The sequence below is a fragment of the Salvia hispanica genome, chromosome 3, assembly GCF_029641045.1.
Source record: "Salvia hispanica isolate PSC_SH4W2 chromosome 3, Shi_PSC_v1, whole genome shotgun sequence".
NCBI lineage: Eukaryota > Viridiplantae > Streptophyta > Magnoliopsida > Lamiales > Lamiaceae > Salvia > Salvia hispanica.
Genome location: NC_142694.1, coordinates 38,125,733 through 38,142,165, shown reverse-complemented (window position 1 = coordinate 38,142,165; position 16,433 = coordinate 38,125,733). Strand labels below are relative to the sequence as shown.

At 36.5% G+C, this 16,433-nt stretch overlaps 1 protein-coding gene across 2 annotated transcripts; it reads right to left on the bottom strand.

Moving 5' to 3' along the window:
* Positions 1-7,213: 7,213 nt before the first annotated feature.
* Positions 7,214-9,142, bottom strand: TBL3 (trichome birefringence-like protein (DUF828)). 2 transcript variants are annotated; one of them, XM_048113278.2, is made up of 6 exons: positions 8,973-9,142; positions 8,648-8,885; positions 8,391-8,562; positions 8,119-8,318; positions 7,479-7,977; positions 7,214-7,396 (listed from the first exon to the last, which is right to left on the bottom strand). In XM_048113278.2, the coding sequence occupies exons 1-6, from the start codon at positions 9,115-9,117 to the stop codon at positions 7,256-7,258; spliced, it is 1,395 nt and encodes a 464-aa protein (XP_047969235.1). In that variant the 5' UTR covers positions 9,118-9,142; the 3' UTR covers positions 7,214-7,255. The 2 variants fall into 2 exon arrangements, with proteins under 2 accessions (XP_047969235.1, XP_088925264.1); XM_089069138.1 differs by lacking the exon at positions 7,214-7,396 and having other exon boundaries at positions 7,410-7,977.
* Between the last annotated feature and the right edge of the window lie 7,291 nt (positions 9,143-16,433).

The following is a 16,433-nucleotide window of genomic DNA, read 5'->3' as shown; positions in this document are numbered from 1 at the left end:
AGGTCATAAGTTTCCAGATAATATTTGTGGTTGTGATGACTAGACGGACAATTTTTTTTTTACTGTGACGTGAGTGTTTTGCCTTATTATGAACACTCTTAGTATTACTATATTAATGAAACACTTAACACTAACCAGCTAAAATCAAAACAAACAGTTGATATTGGTGAGTTTCACTGAAAATAGCAATGTTTTAAAAATCAGACCGGCCGGCGAACCGGCGTCGTTACTGGTTCACTGGTCGAACCATTGGTTGAACCGGAATATATAATAAACACATATATTAAATATTATTAAGAAATTTAATATTTTTATGTATTAAAATAGATGATGTTTATTAATTTAAGAAAATTTATTTCGTAAAATAATATTATAATTAAATACGAATTAGGTATTAAGTTTATATAAAAATATTCATTGATGTCAATAGCTAGGGTATATAAATTAAGTATGTAATATAAAAAATTTATTTATAGTAAATAATGAATCTTATATGGTACTAATAATAATATAGATGGTAAGTAGAGCATCATTAAAATATAGAGGATGATAATTATTTATATTATAATTAACAATTATATTAAAGAATATAAAATTAAAATGAATGATTAGTTTTTGTAGATAAAAATTTAATGGTTAATGTATAAAAATATTTGATGTTCAAATTGTTCAATGACCTCATGTGGTGGAGTGGTAGAGGTCTTCTTATGTAGAAGAGAGGTCATGAGTTCAACTCCTACCAACAACAAATTTTAAACACAACAATATTAAACCGGTTTCCGGTTCACGGTCCAACCGGTCCGGCTGGCCGGTTCTGCCGGTTCACAGCGGTTCAATGCATTGGTGGTTTAGAGGAGTGAACCGGACCGGACTACCTACCGGTTCGCGGTCCGACCGGTCGAACCGGCCAGTCCGATCCGATTTTTAAAACATTGGAAAATAGTGAGTTTAGCCGATTTTTAGTGGTTGTAGATTGGTGAGTATCATGACATTTGGAGAATGAGTTATTAAAGAGAAAGATTTACACATTTTCATCCTACATAGAATAAGGACGGATACTACTAGAAAAATGGACTTTTACTACATTCAACATTCTTTCCTTTTGAATCCGTCCCACAAGAATATGCACTTTTTAATTTTGGAAATTTTTTTCTCTATTGAGGTGTGACTCATTCTCCACTAATAGTACTTTAATTACTTTTTATCTCTATCTATCTCTTACTTTACTAATTTTGCGTTAAAACTTGTGCCGAACTCAAAGTGCATATTCTTTGAGGACAGAGAGAGTAATATGTCATGACACTCGTATCAAATATTAATGCTACATAGTCAATAAAATGCCATAAAAATGTTTGTTCACATTAATGCTAGTATTATTTTAAGGGCGTGATTGGTTCGCTGAAAAACTTTTATTGAGTTTACAGATAACACTTTTTTCCTATGATTAGGGATAGCAATTCTTTGTAAATTATTGTTTGGTAGAAGATGCTTATACACCTACTCCATTGTTTGGTATGATTTACGTGTTGAAGGCCAACATTATATCACATTATGTGATGACTAAAATGACCTTACTTTTGGGAAGAAAATGACAGCAACACCCTCCATCGTCCTTGATAGCAAGCAAAATTCATTTATGAATATGCACAACCCAAATGATAAGGATCCATGTATTTTATGATTCATCTCCCAAGAAATTACACATTGATGATGCTTGATCTAACTATTTTTGTGATGCTATTTTCAATTTCTCAACACAAAACAAAAGATAATAAAATATTCAACCAACAAAAATTGAATCTAAACAAGAATTGATTGAAGATTAGGAATGGAAAGCATGTGTATAATGAAGAGATAAAAGAGTTATGACCATAGGACCTTGACCAAAAGAATGGAAACAACCCTAAATAGCTCTATCACCCCTTGGCTCCACTACTCAATGGATACTCTCCATTGATGCATACCTCTACTTGAATCAATTTATGAAATTGAGACAAGCAACCTTCAAGGAAGGAATTGGATACATTCCTCAAAGAGGAAAAACTCACTAGGGAGATAACTTCAATCACAATCTTATCTAGAATGAAAAATGACATCAAAAGATATTTATACCAAGGGTCCAAAATGTGGAAAAAGGCCCACAAAATCTAAGTTTCGGGTTATTCACCCGGTCGGGTGAATTGCGGGGTGCAAAACACCCGCCCGGGTGTTCCTTCTGGAGCTCCCCGCCTTTTCTGCGTGATTTCCGTAAAACTGCCATAACTCCCTCATTCGGACTCCAATTGGGATGTGCAAGATACCCACTCGAAGCTGTTTTCAAGACGAAGACAATGGTGGCAGTTTCATAGCTTTCGGATATCATCTCAATAGGACGGTTGCCGGTTGAATCCAGCTGTAGCCGAAATCCTTGATGCACGGCCTCCATGATCGTATCATCTTCCCCTTCTTGGAAAGGATTTGTCCTCAAATCCGAGCCTCCTCTATTCCTCGCATCCTCGGGCAGCCCTATAGCTTTATTGAATCCTTGGCATGTCTTCACTCTTTTCCTTGGACCCCAATCAATCCATGGCTCACGTCGAGGTGAAGACACTTGACATCTAGCACTCATGGTCATATATTCTCCCCTTCTTGGAAAGGATTGGCCCTCAAATCCGGATTCCACACACACCAAGTTTGCAAGAAGGTGTATCAACCAACAAATCAAGTTCATCACAATGGATTTCACTCACTTGCTTCAGCAATTTCAAAAAGTGGTCAAAAGCATATGCACAATGTATCCATAAATGTTTATGCTCCACATGTATAACAAGCACAACATCATGCATATGTAACTTGTGTAAAATCATAGTAAGCATCATAAGATGCTTGATACCAAATGATAAGGATCCATGTATTTTATGATCCATCTCCCAAGAAATTACACATTGATGATGCTTGATCTAACTATTTTTGTGATGCTATTTTCAATTTCTCAACACAAAACAAAAGATAATAAAATATTCAACCAACAAAAATTGAATCTAAACAAGAATTGATTGAAGATTAGGAATGAAAAGCATGCGTATAATGAAGAGATAAAAGAGTTATGACCATAAGAACTTGACCAAAAGAATGGAAACAACCCTAGGTAACTTTCAATAGCTCTATCACCCCTTGGCTCCACTACTCAATGGATACACTCCATTGATGCATACCTCTACTTGAATCAATCTATGAAATTGAGACAAGCAACCTTCAAGGAAGGAATTGGATACATTCCTCAAAGAGGAAAAACTCACTAGTGTGATAACTTCAATCACAACCTTATCTAGAATGAAAAATGACATCAAAAGATATTTATACCAAGGGTCCAAAATGTGGAAAAAGGCCCACAAAATCTAAGTTTCGGGTTATTCACCCGGTCGGGTGAATTGCGGGGTGCAAAACACCCGCCCGGGTGTTCCTTCTGGACCTCCAAATCATTTCGCCCGGTCGGGTGTCTTTCAGGTTGAAAAACACCCGCCCGGGTGTTCCTTCTGGAGCTCCCCGCCTTTTCTGTGCGATTTCCGTAAAACCGCCATAACTCCCTCATTCGGACTCCGATTGGGATGTGCAAGATACCCACTCGAAGCTGTTTTCAAGATGAAGACAATGGTGGTAGTTTCATAGCTTTCGGATATCATCTCGACAGAACGGTTGCCGGTTGAATTCAGTTGTAGCTGAAATCCTTGACGCACGGCCTCCATGATCGTATCACCAAATCTCCAATTTTTTCATTTTTTAAGCCCAAATATCAAATTACAGAATGAAGGATGAATCGAATAAGTTAAAACACCGACGCATCTTCTTCCCAAACTTCTCTTCCGTAAAATTCTCAGCTCTCTTTTTTCTTTGTTCCAAATTTCCCATCGAAATCTTGTATGTTTTTCTTCTTCACCAAATTGAGTCTCTTCCTTCTTTCTCTAAATTTTAGTTTCATTGTCTTCTTTGCTTCTCTTCCTTGGAGAAGGCTGGCGTGAGGTCAGAGGTGAGGCTTTTGAGGGTCGGCGGGCTGAGTAGTGGTATTTTCCAACAGCAATCATGGACCAACGATGGGGTCGGCTGACCCCACTCGACCCCACATGGGTCCGCTGTTAGTGTATAACCCCAAAATTTAGGGGGTAAAAAAATGAGGGATTCATAGCAGCACCAGCTTACCTGCTGAATTTGCCGCCACAAATGACTGGCTGCTGATCATATTGTTATGGGTACGTGCTTGTAGAGGTGGAAAAGTGAAAGGGCAAATTAGGTATAAAGATCCAATTCAGATTTTCGGAGAAGCAGATAAAAAATTATACCACCAATTTTCACAGATAGTGAAATGCCTCGTGTGCTGAAACTAATATCAATTCCTGCAAAATCAGCCATTTTTGTTCCATGTCGTCTGAATAGATCAAGCGCTACCAAACGTGGGAGAAGGAAGTCACACAATAGCTTTTCCAGCCTTTTATTAGTTTTTACTCCCTAAAATTATTATTTCCATAAATGCATAAAGACTAATCTTATGGCCAAAACTATATATGTATAAATGAATGATTTATTTAATATTTTAATATAATATTAATAGTATTATTCTAATATACAATAGTATATTTTTTGCAAATATCTGTAAGATAATAAAATATGTATAAATATATGTGACTTTGTATAATATTAGACAACAGATCCATTAAAATGCTAACTTTCTTTAAATTGCTAACTTAGTGACTCGTCAATGTATAATATTAAAAATGTCAATACGATCATATTAAAATATTAACATATATTTGTGTTGATATTTAAATATCAATGTTAACATAATGTATTAAAATATCAACTTAAGTTTATGTTGACATTTCAATATCATTGTGTTAACATTTTTAATACATTGCATTGATAAGTCAGTAAGTTAGCAACTTCAAAAAAGTTAGCAAGGGATTACGTCCGTTTATATGAATATGGGGATGTATTCAAATCCTTTTCATATCTTTTGTCCTTTTTCCTTCTTAATCCTAGCCCCACGATTTTGTCATCTGACGGTTAGATTAATGCCACGTGTCATTTAATAATGCACATTTTCATTCTAATAATGCACAACGGCTAATAATGCAACATTATAGACTAATAATGCACATTTTCATTCTAATAATGCACAACGGTAATAATGCAACATTATAGACTAATAATGCATTGATCACAACCATCCAATTCAATGATCCAAGGGCTGAGATTAAGAAGGAAATAGGACACTTAGGGTGCAAAGGAGCCTAACGCACCCCTATGAATATGTATGTACACGGCCGAACATGTTTATCCCTAAAATGTAAAACTTGATTAGTTTTTATATGATAATAAATATAATATATTTAAACTGTCTACTATACGCGTTATTCTAATATGAATAAGACAAATAAATTCCCTAACATTTCGAGCTCCACCAACTAAACTAAACTAAACTATTCCAGGTTCATAGAGGCGGCGCATCCTTTGATTGAATAAAATTATTTGAAGGTATATTGTATTCTTCCTTCTAATCCCTTGACTGAATCAAATTATTTGAAGGTATAATACATTCTTGCTTCCAATTGTTTTTTGTTTGCCGATGATTTACACCATATTATTTGAATCAAATTATTTGATTGTAGCTATAGTGAACGACTGCAGTAGAATTTTTTTCGGATTGAAGTGAAGCGCATTCACATCCCCTTGTCAGCAACAAGTTCGATTTTGGACTCTCAAATTTCAGACTATATGGTAATATGGACTTTGACTTTTGCTAATTTCTAATTTGCATTGTCAATACTAGAAAGTCCTTATAAAATAGTTAGAAAAATTGAATAAGTCATGATATGAACAATAAGATTGAACAACTAAAGGTTTTGCTTGGAAAAAAAAAACTTTTTAAGGTTTTGCTTGCTCAACAGTACCATGGCCTTAATGAGTGGAGTACTATGTTTGTGAATTGTGATCACCCACCCTGTTCTTAACAGGTTGTAATATCTAAGTTTTATTGTTGGATACGAGAATTTCTTTTTTATATAGAACATCTGAGAATACATTTATATGATCGATCGACAGTATTGTAAGTTGCATACTCGATCCCAATCTCTCTCTCTTCATATGTGCTTTGTCTTTATTGTAAGTTGTGCTGCCACGCCACTGTCGTGCTTTGTCTCCTATCTCCAAGGCCAACACATTTTCTAATTGATTTTTGTTTATATAGGTTTTCTATTGCACACAAATTTCTATGATAATTAATTTTTGTTTCTACAACTTTTTTATTGCATGGAGTAAGAGTTTTTCAATCACAATCAACCGATTACCATATAATCAAATAATGATTATGCGTCGAATAGTAGCTTTAGGTACAACAAAGCTTGATTTTATAGTGACAATTTTGATTAGTTCTTTGTACATAAATGGACTCTCATCTACTTCAATAATGAATACGTTAAATGCTTGTATATTAGAGCACGACTACTATTGCATAAAAATGTTTATATATATTTAGTATGGTAGTGATACAATTCAAATATTGACACTTTGTTGATATTTTTTATTGCTATTATTTTGTCATTTGTTGACACTTTTTAGTGATCCAGATCATAGTTTGAAGTTTGTATAATATTTAGGGTTTGCATTCGATCACTATTTAGTATTTTATCTTATTATTCATTGTCTAAATTTTCTTAGTTGTCTATATTTAATTTATTATCTATATAGATTTGATAGGAATGTTAAGAGCATTCATAATAAGGGACGTCAGCACAGACTAGCCATAAGCTAGCGGGTAGGGCGTGGTGGACGTCCACTATTGCGTTAGGCTAACGCGAAGGACGTCCGGAAGACGGACGAGCGGTTATCCGCGGACAATAGGTGTTAGCCGATCGCCGCTCGATAGGCTAACTGATTATTATTTTTACACTCTATATTTACAACTCATTGCACTTCATTTTTTTAATATTTGAAAAACACCAGCAATTAAAATGAATTAATTATTTTTGTCAATTTATTTGCTAGGCTAGGGCGTTGGCTAGCCTATTGCTGGGCTATGGAAAGTCCTTGATGATGTGGCAGCCTGTGCGAAGTCCTTGATAGCATGGTAGGAGGAGTTTTTGGATAGCATATAGCTAGTCTGTGATCTATTGTGAATGCTCTAAAGGTTATATAGCTCTAGTAGTAGTACAATACTGGAAAATATGTAACAATCGCTTTACACATTATTTGCTTACTAAGAAGAAATGTGATGCAAGACTATCTAGGGGTGAGAGACACACGTACTATCAAAATATGAAGGAAAGTCAAATAAATTAGCTTGTGATTCCGTGAACAGTTGGGTTTCGAAGAAATGCAAACCCGAATCAGTCGAATTTCCAAAATCATTGAATTTATGGAGCAGCTGCAATGTGAAAAAAATGGTGTAATTACTTGGTTGGTGTAAATTTAGCGGCAAAATCAATCAATTTATGCTCATGTCATACATGTAACATCAAATTTGTGTAGAATATTTGATTCCAAGTATCGGGAAGTCCAGGCAAGCACCAGTGTATACAATCAGCATAATGCAAGGGATCGGCCTTTTGTTCTCCCGTCAACACTTTTCCACCCAACTCAGTATAAACTGAGGTGTGAGCATCAATTCTATATTCCGATAGTTGCGTTATGTTGATCAGTGTGACCGGCACCTTCATCCTTGCCATGACGCTGCCCACCACGCCCATCATCGTCTTGTCTGACCCACTTCCCCAGTGCCCTTTCTTCAGCACCGGCAGCCTCTCATCGAAGCATTTCGTGCCGTTTTCATTCCCCCAGTCTGCTGGCCTATGGTGTGAAGGCGACATGGTAGTGAAGAACACTCGTGTTTTGGAGGGATCAACGTTTGAATCCACCCAATTTGCCCATGTTCTGAGCCCTAGCGTGTACGAAATGTGTGTCTCCACCTCTTCGTAGCCTTCTTCTCCGTTTGCAAACGAACCCCATCTGCGCGCATACAATATGAGCGATGAGACACACATGGGTTTATACTAAGCGCATGTTTGGTGGGATAGATCATTTTTGTTCATAGAATTCAATTATCTACCTTACCAAACATGCTATGCTATGTTATTATAGTAGTATTACAATATCTTAGTTTTGAGGCCACTCATCCACCAAACATAAGTGTTGAAGATGAGGATGTCAACACCCAACCAGTGTTTGGCATGCTTTTCAACTGAGTCCACCTTCACTATTCTCTGTTTTGGATCTGCTTTTATATGAACATCTGTGTTGGATTCTACCAGGAAAGGTGCCCAATAGAACTCCACTGTCACATCGTATTCCTAACCAAATCCAAAAAGAACAAGGTAACATCTGTGCCCAAACATTTTCATATTTTTTTACTTATTACTCACCTTTGCTCTGAAAACAGAATGCAAACGGCCTCGTTTCATCGACTTCTTTCCTTTCGGTATCACTGAATCAACAAGGCAAACAAAGGACTGCCATTGCCCTCTTTGAAGTGAGTCCCCAACAAACATTAGCCTCTTCCCTTTAAGTTTCCTCAGAACCATTCTTGGATCAAACCTGCAAAACAAAATTTAAGATATATTCAAGTTTTTTATAATAAGATCAATTATGTGCCTATAGCTAAAAAATGGGGGCATTTTACCTCGGCAGCCTGCAGTTGTCCGGTTGCCACTCCCAGTACCTATAATCCGAATCCGGCCTACCATTTTTCACACACGAAACCTGCCTGTCTAAGAATCGACAAGTTCTATCCGAATATAGGGGCTCAATGGAGCGATTAAACACCCATTTCCCATGATTCAGGCTGCATTGATCAGGATCAAAATCGAACAATTCATCATCTGCATAACTGAAGCCATTCACATCAACTAATCTCTCAACTGCAAAGTTGGTGGTTATGAAACAGTAAATAATAGTACTACGTACGATGTAAATATGTTTGAGGTGAAAACATAGATTTTTCTCACCAGCATTACTTCTAGCGCATGGCTTGAACCTCAACTTGGCTGTTGAAGATAAAGAGCCTAGTCTCTCAGTGTATAAGAGCGCGGCGAAAGCCAAGATTGTGATGGTGATTGTAGCTAACGGCACATTTCCTCTGAAATTGGCCATTGCAGTTGTTCACAAGTGAAGCTAAAGCCATATTTTCTTCAGTTTGTGAAATAAATATTGCAAGGTTTTAACTTTAAGTTTGTTTGGTCCAACTACTGATAGATACAGGGAAACAAGTGAGGCTTTAACTTAAAGTAACATTATTGATTTGGTGCATCTTGCTTTCAAAAGTTTAATTTGTTTATCAAATCAACATAAATAGGATAAGATAATGGAAGATAAGCCCAAACGGGAAAAGACAATGTTGATTTAGTTCATTACATAAGATTAAAACCATTCATAGGCTTGAATCGATTGCTCAGCTTCTACACTAATTTTTTTATCTATTATTGGGTGTCAATCCTCATTTAACAAATCCAAAGCGTAGATAATTTAACAAATCCAACTTTAATCTATTAGTACAATGTTGCTTCCAAAAATATTACTCCCTCCGTCCCATAAAAAATGTTTCATTTTCCTTTTTAACTTGTCTCATGATATCACATTTTTATTTTTAGAAAAAAAAAAATTCTCACAATAATATAAATATTATATTTTCTCTTTTCACTTAAAACAAAAAAACAAAACTTCATAAAATCTCGTACAATTTTATGAGTGTGACATCTTTTATATGACGGAGGAAGTACTCAAATACATGTTGGGCTTATTATGGCAGTACTATATAACACTGTTTTGTTTATTCTAGCGTATATTTTTTAAATGTTTTCTGAATCCTCTAATGGGCATTGTGCAGTTTATATTTTTAATATTTCCATGTAAACGTATTTTCACCATATAATAATAATGACATTTCATTAAATACTAAGTAACATATATTACCGTTATTTTGTGTGGATTACTTTTCAAAATGATCTTCTTTAAGTTTTGCTTTACTTACAAGCATGGTGTAGAGAAGAGATCTGTGATTCAGCCGAATCCATATATGTATTTTTAGGAAACTAGTTTAAATCACCGCACCCATTAAATTTTCTACACACAAAATGTAAAATATTATTAAAAAATAAAATGGTTAAAGATAAAATTATACAGAAGGTAAATTATTTATGTAAATATTTATATTTTTAAAAGGACGGATATAGTATAAATTCTTCCCTCCGTACCATGTTACCCGTACTTTTTATTATAGACAGTTAATTTGGGATTGATTTTTTAGTGTAACTAAATTAGTATGTTTAGGGTAATGAGAGATCACTTAATAAGGGAACACTTAATTAACTGTAATATACTATCAATTAAATACCCTAATTCTAACCTAACTAAGACTATAGTATAAGTAGTTGGGACAAGTCGAAACAAAAAAAATGCGAATAACATCATACATAAAAATGCAAATAACATGATACAGAGGGAGGGAGTATTATATACATCACTATTATTCAAAATTTACGTAAAACAATATAGAAAAATTATATTAACTCAACTGTACAATGCAAAATAGAATTAAAAATTATTATATTAGAATTACAAATAATTTTGTATTGGAAAAATACTAAATGGACAAATATGTTGTGATACAATTTTAAAAAATAAATACTCCTACTTTCTCCCCATGTTCATAGAGAGAATAATTTAGATAAAAGTCTTCTCTACATTATTCTTTCTCTTACTCTACTCTCTCTCCACTTTAACTATTTATTATTATTTTTTTAAAACGAGTGTAAAAAATGAAATGTCTCTATTAAGGAAGAACAATAGAGAGTGTAAAGTAAAAATAATCTAGAAGAATATTTGAATTGAATTACAACAATTGCATGATAAAATACTCCATCTGTCCCTGAAAGTACGAATATTTGGTTCAATATAAGTTTTAATGTATAATAAGTAGTACTCCCTCCGTTCCGCGGTAGTTGGGTCATTTTTCCATTTTGATACGTTCCATAGTAGTTGAGTCATTTTCTTTTATAGCAAAAGTCAACACATTTCTTATCTCTTATTTTACTCTCTCTTAATTTATTCTTTCTTCATCTCTCTACCTTTTTCACTTTTTACTTTATTCTTCCTTTATTTAACCCACTTAACACAATTTTTCTTAAATCTCGTGCCGAAAAGAAACGCCTCTACTACCGCAGAACGGAGGAAATAATTGATAAAGTAAGAGAGAAAGAAAATAATATTGTAAGTAGAAAGTAGTGTTAATGGAGAGTGAGCTCTACATCATTAGAAGTGTAGTGTAATGGTATAAGTTGTAAAAAAAATGATGTGTATGGGTAATGTGTTGTTTAATTATTCCAAAATTAGAAAGTTCATACTTTTAGGAACAGACTAATAACGAAATACTCCCTCCGTCCCAGAATATGAGTCCTATTTAGCTATGGCACGGAATTAAGAAATGTAATGAAAAGTGAGTTAAATAAGTTAGTAGAATATAGGTCTCATTTATATATATTAGTTTTATAATAAAATGTTAGGAAATAAGTTGGTGGAATGTGAGATCTACTTACCATTTATGGTAAAAGTGAAATATGACTCTTATTATGGAACGGACCGAAAAGGCAAAACATGACTCTTATTGTGAGACAGAAGGAGTAGTTCATATTTTTCAGGGATGGACGGAATAACATTTAATTATTAATAGTATATATTTTATTCCTAACATGAAACTATGAAATAGGAGTAGAATAGAAATCCAATACAGAAAAAGAACACAAACTATTTCCCCGTTTGCCATTTAACGACATGTTTTGTCTCGGGCATTTATTTGAAGAAATTGTTTAACTTTATAAAATAAATTAGCAAAAAAGATAGCAGAATGTGCTTTCCATTTTTATATTCTCCATCCGTCCACGATAAATAGTCTCATTTTGCCATTTTGGGATGCCCACAAAAAATAGTCTAATTTCTAGAAATGAATTTTTTTTTCCCCATACTGTATCCACCTTTTCTCATCTCTATCATACTTACTCACATTTTTTCTCTATCTCTCTTACTTTATCCATTTTTTTTCCTCTCTTACTTTACCAACTTCTCATTAAAATTTGTGTCGTCCACAAATGTGACTACTTTTATGAACAGGTGGAATATTAATTTTATAAATATGAATGTAATGAGATAAGGGAGCATGAGGTATACTAAAGGTGAAAAAAAAGTGTCTTTAATTGTCGAACAGTCTAAAATGACAAAATGTGTCAGGTTTTAGCAAACAAAGGTAGTATAAAACAAATTTAATTGAGTTAAAAAAAACATTACATGAATTACTACAGCTGAGATGCAAGATAAAAAGTACTACTCCCTCTGTCACATCTTAAATGACATGTTTTTTTTTTTTGGATGTCCCATATTGAATGACATATTTTTCTAATAAAACATCACACTCTATTTTTTATCACTCTTACTTTATCCTCTCTCCACTTAACTCAGAAAATAACACTATGCAATATCCCATGCTGAAAAGGAAATACTATACTTAAAAGTGGAACCAAAGGAGTATGATAAATAACCAAATTTGATAAACTCAAAAAACTCCTCTTCAAAATAGATAATTGATTTTCTTGTGTAGTAACATCACTGAAATATAAAAAGATATCAATAAAGAGAAAAAAAATTAAAAATAAAGGAAGAATGATTGAAGGATGAAATAAAAGAATAAATGGTGTTAAAAGAAAAGGAAGAAATAAAAGAATAATAAAAGTTTAGTTTTAATTGCTATTGTTAGTGTTATGATTGATTATAAAATGGAACTTGAACAACTTCACTTTTTGTGATATTTATGTGATTTTTAAAAAAAATTCTATAGTCTACATTATAATCTAATTTAAAGACATTTGATTTTATGATTACATTCATGCTTTAGCATATGAGATCTTAGATTTTGATATAAGTTTATAGCAAACATTTCATGATGCTTTGATTTGACTGTATAGACGCATCCTATCCAGTTGATAGTGAGACAAAATCACACTATATGTATTTGTGAGGGTATCTTGACAAAGTGATCTACGAGTTAAAACATATTTATCCAGTCTTTTTATGTTTGTTGCTATGCCACTGAAAACATTGATCTTAATTTTTCTGCATGAAGCAATGATGATAATCTAAGCCCCTATGCATGAGTTTATTTTGAGTTACTTCTTCCTTGCTCGGGGACAAGCAAGGGTTTTAGTTTGGAGGAGTAAATAAACTCTTAGTTTTGTAGGTTTTATTAATTTATTTTTGTATTCATTGTCAAGTTTGATAGTAGTTTGAATCGTGGCTTTCAATAAATCACATAATCATTGGTTAACAACTTTGTTGAGAATATGTAGAGTTACAGGTGAAACGGGCTATAGTAGCGAAGGAACGGACGTTAGACACTTGAAGTTAAGGGCTATTCCATCAAACCCTGAAGTTAAGGGCCATTCCATCAGCCCTGCATATTTTGTGCTAAAGTTGAAGGCTATTTTATGCCAGGAAGATCACCTATGCTATCTCCTACAACCTTTCCTGCTATAACAATGATAAATTGAGAGTAAGGCCAAAATTGGTTCTAAACATATGACCATTTTACGATTTTGGTTCTAAACATTATCTTTTGGATTTTTTGGTCCTGCACATATGAAAATTTGATCATTTTAGTCCTCCGTCAACATTTCCGTTAGAAACGAACAGTCAACGGGTTTAAACCCAATTTTGACCAAAATTAACATTTTAAATCTGATTTTCTCCTTAATTAATTCACTAACTATTATTATAAATATTCTTTTAAAATTAGAAAATTAGAATTAAATATTATGAAGAAACTTGGGGGGATCGTTGAGAAGGGTCCAGCACCGCTACCGGAGAAGTGCTGGAGCTCCGGGTGGTGGTGGTCGGCGATGCTGAACAGCGGCGAGGCGACGGCGGAGGTGTAGGGGTTCGCCGGCAGGTGCATTTGCGCTCACCTCTGCTTCAACTCCGGTGAAGTCAATTTGGACGGCGGCGGCGATTTGAATTACTTGCAGCAGGTGACGAAATCGTCGGCGTGCAGCAGCACATCTGAAACGAGCAAGGGGTCGGGGCTGTCTCTGTCTAGATCTGAGAGTAGAATCAAGGCGAGGGAGCGGGCCAAGGAGCGAGTCGTGGAGAAGGAGAAGGAGTCGACTCATCCGCCCTCTCTCAACCATATCTCTCACGCCACTTCCTTCACCGAGCTCTTGAATGGCGGAATCGGTAATTCCAACTCCACCGCCCCAAGACACTGGTCCTGCACTCCCATGGACTACTTCACCTCCGGCCTCCTAGCCCCGCCCTCCGCCGCTCGTCCCGCCCGCGCAAATGCACCTGCCGGCGAACCCCTACACCTTCGCCGTCGCCTCGCCGCTGTTCAGCATCGCCGACCACCACCACCCGGAGCTCCAGCACTTCTTCGGTGGCGGTGCTGGACCCTTCTCAACGATCCCCCCAAGTTTCTTCATAATATTTAATTCTAATTTTCTAATTTTAAAAGAATATTTATAATGATAGTTAGTGAATTAATTAGGAGAAAATCAGAATTAAAATGTTAATTTTGGTCAAAATCGGGTTTAAACCCGTTCACCGTTAGTTTCTAACGAAAATATTGACGGAGGACCAAAATGATCAAATTTCCATATGTACAGGACCAAAAAATCCAAAAGATAATGTTTAGGACCAAAAACGTAAAATGACCATATGTTCAGGATCAATTTTGGCCTTTACTCATAAATTGACATGTGTACACAATACACTCAAAGAAAAATATAAAAAAAGAATAAATTCTGTCCGCTGAAATTCAACTACTTTTTCTTGAATTATTACTCGTAATCTCCGCCATACATCTTGAACCATCAAATCGCCGCCACTAAAGGCCAAAGCAACACCACCACCACAATGCCTCGAAGCACCCACTGCTAGTCGCTAGTCGCTAGTCGCTAGTCGCTAGTCACAGGAATCCCAGATCACTAGAGGCCTCCTCTGCCTCTCTCGTCCTCCTTCCAAACTAACGTCTTCCCCTACTACTCCCCGTGGATAATCTCCACTGCCCAAGCTTCTCCCCTGGGTCACGAAGATCTAAGTAAGGAGGGAGTTCTACTAACTAGCTTGAAGTGGCCAATGCTCTTTCTTCCTATCTAGGAATCATAGCCTAGCCTGACTCATTGAAGAGAGATCCCTACTCTGATTGCTTAAAAGCGAGTTCAATCACCCGAGGAGAGAGGCAACTCACTAAGCGAAGAAGAAGACGATGCTTGCTAACCACCTCTTCTATCCCCTACAATTTGCCTCCACTTATTCGATTTCCAACAAATGGCAGTCAGTCGCTTCGCCACCGCCTGGTTGGTTATTCAGATTCTTCTTCTGTCAACCCTTCATCTGCCAAAGGATCCCCGTCAAACTGTCCATCTGTCGTCGCCACCAATGATGACTTTCTCCCTGACCTATCACAACCCCTAAGTTTCGCTATGCTCTTGGGAAGTTGGACGCTCGGATTACAGCTCCCGCCACTGAGGCATTGCTGTCGGGTTTAGAGCATCCACAATAGCGGACGAACGGACGGATGAGCGACTGGCTAGCGGCTCGTCCGTCGTGTCCGCCCACTATTGGAGTTGGCTAACGGGCGACGGACGAGCGTTCATCCGCGGGGGTGGGGAGTTAGCCGATCGCTCGTCCGCTATTGCGGTGACGCGACGGACAAGCGACCAGTAAACGCTATTTTTAATTTTTTTTTATTTCAACTCTATATATACGGCTCGTTGCACTTCATTTCATTTCCACTACTTATATTAACGAGTTTTTCTTTCTCTACTCTCATTTCTACTCAAGATAAAATAGATAACGATAGTGACTCTTCTGCCACGAGCGAATCACAAACGCCGACGTTCCCCGTTGGAGGTGGGGGATACGTGGCTGGAATGGGCGGGAACGCTGGCGGGACGGCTGGAATGACCGGGGTAATGCCCCAAATGGCGGGGATGATGCTCGGGTACTACAATATGTACCCTTGGGCCGGGATGGCAGGGATGGGTGGGATGGTGCCCCAAATGGCGGACATGAGTGCCGCAATAATGGCGATGGCTGGCGGGATGATGGGCGGGGTGATGCCTGGTATGAGTGCCGGGATGGGGTGATGGTGCCCCAAATGGCGGGGATGAGCGGGATGGTGCCCCAAATGGGGAGCAGGATGATGCAGGGCATGCCTGCCGCTGCGGGGGTCGTAGAGTGGGGTTCCCCCAATCGACTGGGGACAATGTCTATCGACTAGGGACGTCAGTGTAGCCCATAACCTGTGGGCTGGCCCGAATAGCCCGCCAAATTTATAGGGTTAGGATTGGAAATTTCTAACCCTAGGTTTTGATTAGCCCGCACCCGATTAACTTGCAACCTGTTAGCGCCAGACCTGAAAATCC

Coding starts and splice junctions, on each gene's coding strand:
- TBL3 (XM_048113278.2), bottom strand. CDS start 9,117: ATGGCCAATTTCAGAGGAAATGTGCCGTTAGCTACAATCACCATCACA. Junction 7,978..8,118: donor GGCCTCAAAACTAAGATATT/GTAATACTACTA, acceptor GTATGCGCGCAG/ATGGGGTTCGTTTGCAAACG. Junction 7,397..7,478: donor ACACAAATTTGATGTTACAT/GTATGACATGAG, acceptor TTCACATTGCAG/CTGCTCCATAAATTCAATGA.